Raw genomic sequence first — 13,270 nt, forward strand, 5'->3', positions numbered from 1 at the left:
TAGGCGTTTGGTGTTTTGTCTGACATCTGTTTGATGCTGGAACTCTAGCCTTTGTCTCAATGAATCACTTGTCGGTGAAAGTCCATTGTAGGCTGGATTTCACACTTTCAGGAGGGGTTTGCCTGTGATGGAAGTGATCTTAGGCTTTTTGAAATAACCAGCTCCCTCCGCCTCCCTATATTCCATGAAGAAACAGGAAAATGAGAGAGTCTGGGGAACCTGGTGCTTATTCAAGGCTTATTTTGATTTGTTCCCTTGGGCCTGAGCCAGGCTAGCATCTCTGGGGACTACATTGCCAACTCACCTCCATGGTTGAAATGTTGCTGCTAGAAAAAAACTAGGCTGAAACATTCATGTAGGATCTTTTTGAGATCGTCAGATAAAAGGAAGAGATTTTTGAAAAAGAAAGAAGGAAAGAGGGAATTCACCATTATCTAGTAGTTTGCAGAAGATCGTTTTTAAAAGTGTGGTGGAATGGCTGTACCCATGTTGGTCTATGTGTAGCTGGAGCAGTGGGGATAAGGAGTTGGACTGGATTATAAACCTGGCTGAGCCTAGCAAGGCATTACATCTAGAAACCACTTTCTTTATTCTCCAAACAGGGTACAAGTGACTTACAAGGCATATATGGTAAGTGAAGTTTCTTTGAAAGCCACCAGGCCCACACTATTACCTTGTAGAAAGCGATTATTCATCTAGAATGCCCTGTGGAAATTCCTGTGTGCAGTCAGGACTTGAGAAGTACAGCAAGAAAGGGAAGGGGCAGGCTAAGCCTAAGAACACTGTGGTTGGCCTTTCTAAACCAGGAGCCAGTGAATACAATATGCTTTGCAGAGCAGAGATGGCATGTGAGATGAGATTATAGAGAAAAATCTGATAGAAAAATCATGGGCTTTGAATTTCTCTTTGTTTCATAAGGAAAGGAAGATGCTAGACAGGCCATATTCAAGAGATTCTTCTTTGTGACTTTTAACTTCTTTGCTTGGTTTCACAGTAAGTCACATTATGGAGAAGTTGTTACAAACAGATGAAACCCCAGGAAGGGAAGTCAGAATTTCCAGATCTGATGAGACAGTGGGTGGAAGAAAAGTTTGTCATTTAAAGTTTTAATTCAAAGAGAATAGGAAAGGGGAGGAGAAACTGACATCCCATCTGAGGCTTCTAAGGGATCCTTTTCATGTTCCTAAATTAGTACAAGGGGGTGTGGGGTAGGGTGCCAAACCTTGGGCTCATCAGTCACTTCATGCGTCTGAGTTGAAAAACATTTAACCCTGAGATACACATAATTTAAACATGCTGATTCACTGGTGACCAAAAGCTGTGAGCCCTTGGGAGCCAGGAATTCCCAACATGATGTGGTAATGCATTTTACAGCATGAACTTCAGATCTCCAGGACCCAGGCTGGGGAACAAGACAGGGACTCTACATTCTAAAGTTTCTGCATAACAAACACAGACCTTCCCTTCCAAATGCATTGAAAATGAGGGATCCCAAAGGGCAACTCCTACTTCCAGCCCCACCACCCCACATACCTTTTCATTTCTGTTTGCACCATTAGGTCAGGAGGTTAATGAAAATGCACTCTAAAGTTATAAAGAGGATGAAGCCAGGCACGAATATTAGATTTCCATTCAAGTCTGAATATGCAATCTGGACATGAAGAAAACCCCATTTGTTTCAAAATCTTACAGTTCTGTTCACATTTACTTGGATAGGCCTGAGATGCTTAGGAAGTTGATAACTGCTAATTGCCTACCCTAGAAATAAACCTAGGAATGAAGGTTAGATTCCCAGCTTAGAAGTGAAATGTTGCAAGCTCTCTGTGTAGTCAAATACTAAGTGATGATAATGTTGCATTTGGGACCAAGTAAAAGCTGGGATTTAAATTTTTCACCTTCAATTACATAATTTTTTTCTTTTTCTCTCTTCTTCCATCTATCTACCACTTGATTTTTCTTTCTTACTCTCTTTTTTTAGACTTTCATCCTTAAGGATGGATCTGTAAATGCACAGTATTTCCTCGAGTCACTTAAAAATATTTCTTAACAGCATCAATCACCATTGAATGAAATAATTCATTGCACCAAACTTTGCCACTCAAGTTAATTTCACAGCAAATATTATAAAATAATCCTTTGATTGAAGGATGATGCTTTATAATAATATCTTGAGTCTGTTCACACACTCCGAAGGAACAGCTTCAATAAGAGTAAATTGCTGCTGAAGACAAACCAACTGGAAAAGATACTTGCTTTTTTTTTTTTCTTTTAAAGTTTTCACAATGGCTTCAAAGGAAATGCGAATTAATCATTTGTTTTGACCCAAGAGCAGCAGAACTTATTTTGGAGACAAACAGGCGACACAAACGTAAACAGAAATCTGGGACTCCCAAATGCTAAAGCTGAAAGGAGTTAGTCTGAAAACATCAGTTCTACTCAGCGTTTATTTTTCATTTGAAGATAGTGGAAATCGTAGAAATCATGGACAATACAAGTTGGTCTTGCCTGGCAAATGTCCACATGAATCTGTTAGCCTCTAAGTACAGGTACAGTATTTTTTAATAGAAAGACAGGGCAATATGGCAGTTAATTAGCAACCAATACTGTCAACTACAGTGGATACAAAGTTTTATCATATAAATTAATTGCCAATACAAAAAGGCAACTGCTTTAGCTAAGAAGGTACAAAAACTGGAAACGTCCATAAATATAACAAGAAGCTAGGTGAAGAAATACATAGCAGACTGTTTTTCCTACATAATATTTGAATATGCAAACCAAGACACCTGTGGCACTTTACATGAAAGTAGGAAAGGGACTTACACTCCCACCCCCAGCCATCCCACCCACCCCATCACCCACCCACCCATCCCCACCCATTCAGGCCCCACCCCGCCCCCACGTGGATTTCCAAAACATGGCAAATTCTAGGGTTACAAGGACACGATGCCGCGCGGAAGCAGCAAGACGGCGGTCTCCGACCTGCTAGACAAAGAGGGAGCCTTATTGACAGTTGTAAAGCATTAGGCGTCAGACAGAAACTTGTCAAAAACAGCTGTTGTTGGGTACTGATTGATAATGTTTTCATTCTGACGGCTGAGACGCTGCAGACAGTCGTGGGTCTGAGGAGAGGCCCATCACTGGCGCACACATGAACACACACACACAGACCACGGGAAGTCATTTAACAGATGGCTTAGGAGCACTCAGCTACGGTGTCTTAAAAAGACAACATTCTACATTTAATGAACTTGCAGGGAAAGCAAGGCCTAATAATCATTTATTTTTCATAGAAGATGAGCACAACAGGACAAAATAAAAACAGGAATTGTATAACTGGTCATCGGAATAAAAGTTTTGTGCTGCTCACGGATTACACAGTGTTAAAAATATTCAAGAATGCTGCAGACAAAATTGTATACGAATCACTATGTATCCTTCCTGATTCATGACATTAAAAAAAAAGCTTAAAGAAGTGTTTGATGTTTCAAAGGTAATGATTTCATTACAATCTACTCACAAGATTAAACCACAAAAACTATATTTAAATGGCATTAAGGGTCTGAAGTCTATCTTCTGGAGAATTACCAGGTATTACATCATTCTGTAATATAGTGTGAGTCTGTGGTATTTGGGTATCAGTCCATTTTACTTAAAATTACAAACATGTTTTTACACTCACGTGTAGGGAGCAGTTTTTTTTTTTATCATTTGGCCACTTAGTATTTTAAGTGGTCAAAGTCTACAAAGTATGCCAAAGAATATTTCATCTATGAACCTCAATATGCATAGATTTTTTTCCTGATTTAGAAAAGATCAAAGGTGCTAAACCTTAGTAAAACTGTACATTTATCCCTATGCAATTTTGTCATTTAAATGGAAAAAAACTAGTTCCAAAGACTGAATCTGAGTCCTAATATTATTTATTTGCTGCAGTCCCAGCACAGTTTTAAGGGCACATTGAAACCCCTGAAAATAGAGGTTTATAATAGAAATACTGATAAACATTTAACTACTAGAGGAAGGCATTAACAGACTCCAATAAACTATAGTAGCACGTAATGAATGAATATATAGATGATTCTGTCTTTGTTATCTTTGTCAAATCCATGCCATCTTAAACCCTAACCAGTATAAATTATACTTTTTCTGGCTGTTTTTAAAATTTTTATTATTCTAAAAATTATTTTCTCTATTTTAATCAAACACTTCAAGTTTTTAGAAAAAGATACCTATGTTACATTGCAGTTTCACTTTATGCAGGCTCATCATTCCATTAAAAAATATTTGAAGACTCGACTCAATCAAATACAGTCTGTGATGCATGCATTGTACCTAAATTTCCTCTAACTGCTCTCAGAAACTTAAACAATGTCTTTGCTCTTAAAAGAGAAGAGACTTCAGATGTAATCAAGAAAACATTGTGCAACTTGTCTCTAAGCTCTTCAGAGCCAATTTTACTATAGCAGGATATTCCTTCCTGATAAGGTGATTAATTAAGTTTTTGGGGCTCACTTTTCTCTCATAGTCTATAAGCTCAGTATACCAAAAAAAAAAAAAAAAAAAAAAAAAAATTAGATAAAACAAAACCCCCAAGAGGTCTTGAAAATAATATAAATATTTTGTGGAGTCCCAGTCACATAATACTCCACTCCCAAACCCAGAGAAAATGATCAAGGTCTTGTGAGTCTTTCTGAGTCCTTCAAAAGGGATTTGATTTCCATATGCCATGAATTCCATCCGTTTTAGCACAGAGTATAGAAGAGATGCTTAGGACAACAGAAGGAAGAGACATGCGGTGAAGATAATTAGTGGTAAACAGAGAATAAATTCTCTCAGTAGTGTGTACTTGACGTTAATGCCGATGATAATTCATCTGATCTACAGAATATTCACCTTAATAGAGAGATGAGAGTCTGAAAGGACCAGAGAAAAATAGATACTGAAGCCAATATAGTCTTGATACCAAAATAAAATTAAAATGAGAAACTAACATGATAGGTTCAAGGACTTTTGGGAGCCCGTTTTCTTTGCCAGATTTCACATTCTTATAGCTTCATGGTCTTTTTCTTCTAACAAATTAATCAGCTGAGAGAAGCTGTCTTTCAGTGCATCCATGTCATCTAGTGAGCAGGGCTGTAGAATCCAGCGTTTTCCACGTGCAAGTGGTTCAAGTTCAAAATATTTTTTGATCTTAAGAGGAAAAAATAAAGATAAATAGGTTATTAATTATGTCAGAAACTTTCTCATATCAAAATTCTGAGGGATAAAGTAGGGGAGTTTCAAGGCAGAATTTATACAAACTGTGATGCCTACGACTTTGCAATGTGGATGCCTGTCCGCAGCTGTTGTTATAATGTGGGTTATATATTGTGACCTGGGAGTATTTCCTTTAGAGGTGAATGATCTGCATGCAAGCCACCATTCTACCCATACATTTAGCAGCGTGGGAGGTCTGATGAAGTCAGAGAAAAAATTATTTGCACTATGGCACCAGTCAAGATACACTGCAGACACCAAAAGATTCGATTTAATCAAAATAATTAGCAGAGTAGCTTTCACTATCTCACCTTGCCGACTTATTAAATGGGTGACGACTTACAGTATGTACTATATTGATTACTCAAGACTCAGTTATTTTGACCATCAAGCACATAACACAACAAAAATCTAATTTAAATAATCTTTTTCTCTTTCTCTCTTAAATTTCTAGTATCTGCTTCTGGGACATGAGAGCATGTTTTCTAGAAAAGAGGATAGAAACTGTGTGTATGTATGTTTGTATGTATATACACACTTATATAAATTTACATATATGCATAAAATCTTCTACCTTTTTTTTCTTTTTCAGTCCTGAATTTTCTAGGATGGAAAAAGCAAGAACTTATAACAGGTATGTGCTTAAAAACCTGTTCAATTAATAACCAGTCACAAGTCACTCTTACTATATTGGCCAGCATATTGATTAATGGCATTTAGTATTACCAATTCCTGGCTGTGAATAAATAGCAAATTATTGTGGCTTCTAGAAGTATTGATGATCTTCTCTCAAAAGGTATCATAAAACACAAAGTGCAGGAAGCTCCCGACTCATACACACTGTATCATACAAAACTAGAACATTATATTTATTGCCCAACAAAGTTTTACATAACATCAAATAAAGTCAGTAGCAACATCAAAAGAGACATTGTTCAAAGATGTTCTTGGCTAACAAATTTCATTAAATCTCATGTGTCATGAAAAATTACAGTCTTAGGTTAGTCAATACTTGACCTAGAAAAAAAAGTATCTCCACTTTAAATGCCATTCTCAAATATGGTTTTATTTTGCCAGTACCAGTGCAGACTACTGTTTGTTGACAGTAGAGATATGCTATCCAAATTGGTATTAATATGTTTGTACATTTTTTTATATAAGCCAGAAGACATATATATCTGTATATAAGAAATACTAAGCTGTTATGCTAATTTAGGAACCAGAAATATGCTAACATTTTATAGTCCAAGTATGTCCAAAAAGTCTTCTTATTAATGTCTGAAAGTTCATAATAAACACTAATTTAAAAAAAAAGCCTGTGAGAATTACAAGAGCCTCATTAATTCTGATTCTGAAGAGTAATGAACACCTCACTTGCAGATCAGAAAATGGATACACAACTTCAGAACAATTTTTTGCCCAAGGTGTTTTATAAATCATGTTAAGAGGATTCTTTGTTGTTGTTGTTGTTGTTTCTTTTTTTTTTTTTTTTTTTAGATTAGATAGGGTCTTACTCTGTCACCCAGGCTGGAGTACAATGGTATGAACACAGCTCACTGCAGCCTTGACCTCCCAGGCTTGGGCGATCCTCCCGCCTTAGCCTCCTTAGTAGCTGAGACCATAGGTGCATGCCACAACACCTGGCTAATTTTTAAAAAATCTTCTGTAGAGGTGGGGTCTAACCATGTTGCCTAGGGTGGTCTTGAACTCCTAAGCTCAGGGGCTTCTGCCACCTCAGCCTCCAAAAGTGTTGGGATTACAGGTGTGAGCTACCATGCCCAGCTTTAAGAGGATTCTTGCTTACTGAAAACACAAACTCCATTCTTTTAGTTTGTTTTCTTTATGGCACTGAAAACAATTGACATCCCAGACAATCTGAAATTCCTGGTGCAAAGACCAGTATCAGGGACCAACCCAACTCCGCAGAGGGAAGAACTGCCAGTTAGCTGAGCAGGGGGCCGTTGGCCAATAGGGGAAAAAAGAGTAGGGAGGAGGGACTGGTAGGGAATCCTGGCTAAGTCCACCCTTAGAAGCAGGTGGGGGCTTCTCCAAAGAGCTGAAAATCAGAGGTGTTGGTCTTGTTGCTTCTGCTACAAAGTAAGGCTTCAGGCTGTATCACTGAGCTCAGAAGTTGGGACCACTGTGCTTACAATGCAATCTAGTATTTGATCAATAATGCTTCCCATCAGATGAAGTATGCAACATCCAAAATCTAGTACATAAAGGAAGTTGTGTCCTTGATACATTTTATAAACCCAAATCCAAAAGGACAGCATTTTAAGTATTGCTAATGACTGAGAAGAGGGCTGGTCACAAGACATTCAATAATATTAAAATAAAAAAAAAATAATAATAATAGGAAGGCATCTCATTAACAATACTTCCTCTGAGTGGTTAATTTAAAAATCATACATAATTGATCCTGGTAGCATATTTACAGCTAATTTGAAAACAATATTGGATTAAAATAATCACAAAGTATATCAGTAATATGTGATATTTTATAATACCTACCAGACAGAAAACAGTGAAGTTCAGCTACCCGTTAAAGGTTGGTTTCTAGGCAACTGAAAATACAGTCTATCACACAGGCATACATGGAAGATAATACAGGTGTCTGCAGGTAGACATGATTCAGAAGTTGTTCCTGCTGAATACTAAACATGAGAACGAAGTGGAGGTTACAGGGACAGAGTGGTCAGCAGATAAAGGGGCCTAGTAGTGTTAAGCTGACAAATATGGCTGGGTAATTTAAGATTTTCAGATCCATCACCTAAGTGGGTATCTAACACTGCCAATATTCACTCCACTGGTATCCACAGGATTCCACACAACTCTACATTTATGGTATCAATTTTTAAACAAGTTTTGCTATTTCACTAGTATTCAAGTACAGTGAGTGACTGCTGCTGGAACATTTATTAGCTTTTCATTACTTGGAATTTCATGTTTCTAAAAACAAAGACCACTGTACAGAGAGGAGAAGATGAGGACTTTATGTTCTAGTTCTGACTTTTTTTTTTTTTTTTTTTCGAGACAGAGTTTTGCTCTTGTTGCCCAGGCTGAAGTGCAATGGCGCAGTCTCGGCTCACTGCAACCTCTGCCTCCCGGGTTCAAGTGATTCTTCTGTCTCAGACTCCCACGGAACGGAGATTACAGGTGCCTGCCACCAGGCCCAGCCAATTTTTGTATTTTTAGTAGAGACAGGATTTCACCACGTTGGCCAGGCTGGTCTCGAACTCTGACCTCAGGACAATCTGCCCACCTTGGCCTCCCAAAGTGCTGGGATTACAGGCATGAGCTGCTGGGCCTGGCCTAGGATAACATTTTTATTTTGTTATCTTACATCAATCTGAAATTCAAATTTTACTTTCCCTATGTTATTACAGTAACAATTACAGTCACATTTGAATTGTTCACTATTGCTTTTTTGTCTTTGTATATGTTGATGTATAATTTTAAAGAATAGTGTTTAACTTTGAACAACATAAGTCATATACTTAACATCTGACATTATTTTTAAGGTTTAAAAAAAAAACTGCCTGTGATGCAATGATCTATTTTTTATGATGGACATACATTTTTTTAAGGTCATTTACTTATCAAGATGATCATTTTAAAAATGACTGAAGAGAACATGAACCTAAGTCTTTTGACTACTTATCCATTGCTGAACTAGCATAGTTAAGTGAAAACTTCTTGAATAAGGAGATAGTGATTGTTTCACATTGGCCTTTGGAGACAGCACTTGGGAGAATGACATCAGAATACAGCTGTCTGACAACCTGTGGTCATTTAGCTATTTTCAGGATAGCCACAGAGAGTGGGCATTTATTAGTAGCCATGTGTCCACCCTAGAGATAGGAAAACAAAGCCACCACCAGCAGCCAACCTATTTTAGCCCTGTTACCAGAGCCTTTCTCCACTCATGCCACTGCCGGCTGATTGGCATGACTGCATTCCATTATTCACACATCGCGTTTACTGTAAAGTCCCAATATAACAGAGACGACTCGGCACCATCTCACTGCTGCTAATGTTTGTAGCAGCTGTTAAACCTGTGAGACATTACATAGCACCGGAGACCCACTCATTGGGTAGGAGATGTCCTTTATGTTTCCTTGAGCAGTGAAATCACAGTATCATCCTTTCCTAGTTCCAGGATCTCTAATGGGGCAGTGATGCGCTCTGATTTCCCTATCTTGCCCTCACTTGAGATTCAAAATTTTGATTTTCAGTTCTTGCCAATTTGGTGTGACTAAATTTCTAGAAGGCATGTAAACAGTTTTGAACTTCAATAACAGGTCTTTCCTTTTTAAAAATCTGCAAACTTCATTTTATTTCTAATGGTAGTCTGCTTGTTTTCCCTCTGTTATTAAACCAGTAGTGTGTGCCCAGAGTTGAACTAGTTTTCCTGTAAGCACTCTGGGGAGCAGGGGAACAGAACAGTCCAGAAAGGGTTTACTTAGTGTTTGTGTGTGAAAGAGAGTCATGTTCTCAGCTCAGATATTTATAAACAGAGCTTTGATCCACAAGAACATGTTGTGAGACATGGAGAGCCAGGGTGTGTGACAGTTCCTTACTGCGTGGGACTCTGCTCTGCATCATAGAATACACCACCCCTAGTTCTACTGAGTTAAATGCCATTGGCAACAACCAGTCATTGCTAGAACTGAAAACAACCTGCACCCTCCCATGCCCAACACATTCCCTGGGTGGTCCTGCCCGTTGGGAACTGCTGCTCTTGCCATGTGAAATACAGGTACCTCTCACCCTGTATGGGGCTATTAGCTTATTTTTTCTGCATAGTCACCACTGGAGATGGCAGCTGGATATCTGCTTTCCCCATTCTCCCCCAGATCACCCGCTACACACAATGCCTATGTTCCCTCTGTGAAAAACTAGTGGATTATAACTGACCCTTCTTAAGCCTGCGAGGTGGTTGTGGTGGGGTCGGGATCTATCTAAGGAGCTTTGGAAAGGTTTTGCCCTAAAAGTTGGCTTCCCATAACTTCATTCACTCAGCCGCTCTGTCCTGAACGAGACTGGAGAGTGTGAGAAGGCAGCTCGGGTGCCAGCACTCCAGGTGCCAGCAGACGGGGCTCCACTGAAGACAGGATGCTGCAAACCGAAAACAAAACAACAACAGCAATGGTCTGAGAAGAGCACTGTCCTCCTCATTTGTATTATAAGAATACAGGGTTTTCCCCCATGAGCTTTTTAGTGACCATAAAAGACCGTTTAATACTGCACAGTTTACTAAGGGCTTTTTCACTTATTTATAGCACTTGGACTTACTTCCACGGGAAGGCAGAAAAGCAATGGATTCCAATGAAGAGGGATATGATTACTTAGACTAGTTCTTAAATCACAGAACTCAATTTGAATAAAAAGTATCTGGATAGAAGACTGTTAAAATAAACTTTAGAAATAAAGGCACATTCTCCATCTCTGGAAAAGGACACAGGTCTCATGAAGGAGTCTAGGTTGACAACTTTAGCTCCTTCAAACTGATGGGAATAGGTCAGCTAATGCAGATGACTGGGTGAGGATCTCAAACCAAATACAAAAGGCCAGGAAAAAGAAGTGCAATTGTAGGATGTGACAGGGAGAAGGGCAAGCTGGAAGATGATGCAAGAGAACCTGATTGTTAACTGTCTTGAACCACATGCAGCTATTACTGCTTTCTTGTAAGTTTACATACACAGTGTCCATTGCATGGCATGTATTTTTTCAAAGAACTATAGGAATCATGGTTTTGGGATGGATTCATATTGGTTCTGTTATTTATTTTGCTATTACTTATTTTTTTAAGAAATAGGCCCTAGCTCTGTCACCCAGGCTGGAGTGCTGTGGCACAATCATAGCTCACTTCAGCCTTGAACTCCTGGGCTCAAGCAATCCTCCCACCTCAGCCTCCTAAGTAGCTGGGACTGTAGGAGTGTGCTATCACGCCTGGCTAATTTATTTTTTATTTTTTGTAGAGACATTATCTCATTATTTTGTTCAGGCTGGTCTTGAACTCCTGGCCTCAAGTGATCCTCCTGCCTTGGCTCCCAAAATGCTGGAATTACAGGCATGAGCTACTGTGCCTGGCCTATACTGGTTTTAAACTCTCTAGTAAAAGTATGGTCTTGCTCCAATTAATAGGATGCCAAGAGAGCCTGAATGGACGGCAAAATTTTGTAGGGCCTTTTCCATGATTGTTACAAAGAGAGTGGGACTTTCCTTGTCTATGTCCTAGCACCTTTCTTTAATCACTAGAGTAGATAGACCTATTGTGTGAACATGTCACATTAGGGGAAAATATTTGCATTGAAATTTTTCTCAGCGATATGGCGGGGCCCGCTGGCAATAGCTGATTGTGTGCATTCTCCTTCCAACTCCAGGTACACGGATGTCAAATTGTACAAGTCATGAACGTGGCCATGGTTTGAGTATTTACACCACAGAAACCTGCGAGTACAACAAATCAGGACTTTTTTTCTTTTTAAAGGGTCACATTTAGGCTGGGCACGGTGACTCACACCTGTAATCCCAGCACTTTGGGAGGCCGAGGTGGGCAGATCATGAGGTCAGGAGATTGAGACCATCCTGGCTAACACGGTGAAACCCCATCTCTACTAAAAGATACAAAAAAGTTAGCAGGGCGTGGTGGCGGGCGCCTGTAGTCCCAGCTCCTCGGGAGGCTGAGGCAGGAGAATGGCGTGAACCTGGGAGACGGAGCTTGCAGTGAGCCGAGATCGCACCACTGCACTCCAGCCTGGGCGACAGAGCGACACTCCATCTCAAAACAAACAAACAAACAAACAAACAAACAAAAAAAGTCACATTTACCATCACACTACTGAGTGTATACATCTTGTATGCGTATTTGCAAAAGGGCCCTCCAGCGTTGCTGCCTTCATTACAGAGGCTCATGAAGCCAGTTTAACTGGGTAACCTTCACCAAAGTCAGAGAAAGCCATGCCCACACCATGGCTCCACGACAGGGTCTGGAGATAAAGTGGCAGGGCATCATTAAGATTCTTCAGAGTGCATTCTTGGCAGCTTGTTCAAAGAAAGGTTAGTCTAGAGAGCAGCACCAGCTGTTTCTCTTTTCATTGCAGGATTTTGAAATCCTTAGAAAGGTACTAAATATGTCATTAAAGGCAGAAATAAATGATACAAATAAAAAACCAACTTGCCACAGTCCCCAAAATATTATAACACAAAATATTATTCACTTTTTACTGAGTGCTTAACAAGGACCTGAAAATGATGACTTGATGTTAACCAATATCACAATATTACTTTGGGAGTGCGTATTTATTTCAAAAAGATGGTAAGTACAAAAGTATAGTTTTTATAAGATGCTTCTTTCTTAAGGATACTAAAGTTCAGTGCAGCCTGCCTGAATAATTGAAAACCAGACAAATAATTGCAGGTAATCACCTGTGATTGAGCCTCGCTCTTACTATAAGTCATCTTCCCCAATCAGTAACCCCCGATATGTATAGAATTTTATTTGTTGTGACAATAATTGTGTAGAAACCCAGTCTTCCAATGCACGGGAGAACTTAGTATGTCCCAGAATAGCCAAATAAAATGATCCCCTTAGCTTTGGTGGTAGGACCTAGGATCTGAAAAACATTCTCGTTTTTGCTTAATCTGATTACCAAGAAGTACAGAGCAAACATGTCTGTTTTTATTTAAATTATTATTTTTGGTATGCCTTAGGGGCTTGTTTTATTCTTCTATCCAAAAAGCTTACTTCTAGATAACCACTATGAGAGGCACAGTTATGTATGGGTGCTTCTTGTCTTCAGGGACTAATGAAAGACATCCAGTATTCCCATATCTGTACCCTTCTCTACTCCAGTTATTCTATCAGGCCCTCTACAGCCTGAGGGATTCCTGCATCCAAGCCTTTGCTCCAACTACTGCTTCCAACCCAGGGTGCCTCCATCCACAGGTGGGAAGGATCAGCCTATAAATACTCTCTCATCTTTTAAGACCAAGCTGATGTCCT

The 13,270-nt window shown here is 39.3% G+C and overlaps 1 protein-coding gene across 5 annotated transcripts in view; it reads right to left on the reverse strand.

Moving 5' to 3' along the window:
* Positions 1-2,426: 2,426 nt before the first annotated feature.
* ARL15 (ADP ribosylation factor like GTPase 15) overlaps positions 2,427-13,270 on the reverse strand; it is a 427,836-nt gene continuing 416,992 nt past the window's right edge. For 4 of the 5 annotated variants that reach the window (XM_054489653.2, XM_063664814.1, XM_063664816.1 and 1 more), the window contains one exon: positions 2,427-5,193. In XM_054489653.2, coding sequence (XP_054345628.1) covers positions 5,041-5,193 — 153 coding nt within the window. In that variant the 3' untranslated portion in view covers positions 2,427-5,040. The remainder of the gene's footprint in view (positions 5,194-13,270) is intronic. The other variant, XM_063664815.1, reaches the window with a different exon arrangement.

Source organism: Pongo pygmaeus, chromosome 4, assembly GCF_028885625.2.
Source record: "Pongo pygmaeus isolate AG05252 chromosome 4, NHGRI_mPonPyg2-v2.0_pri, whole genome shotgun sequence".
NCBI lineage: Eukaryota > Metazoa > Chordata > Mammalia > Primates > Hominidae > Pongo > Pongo pygmaeus.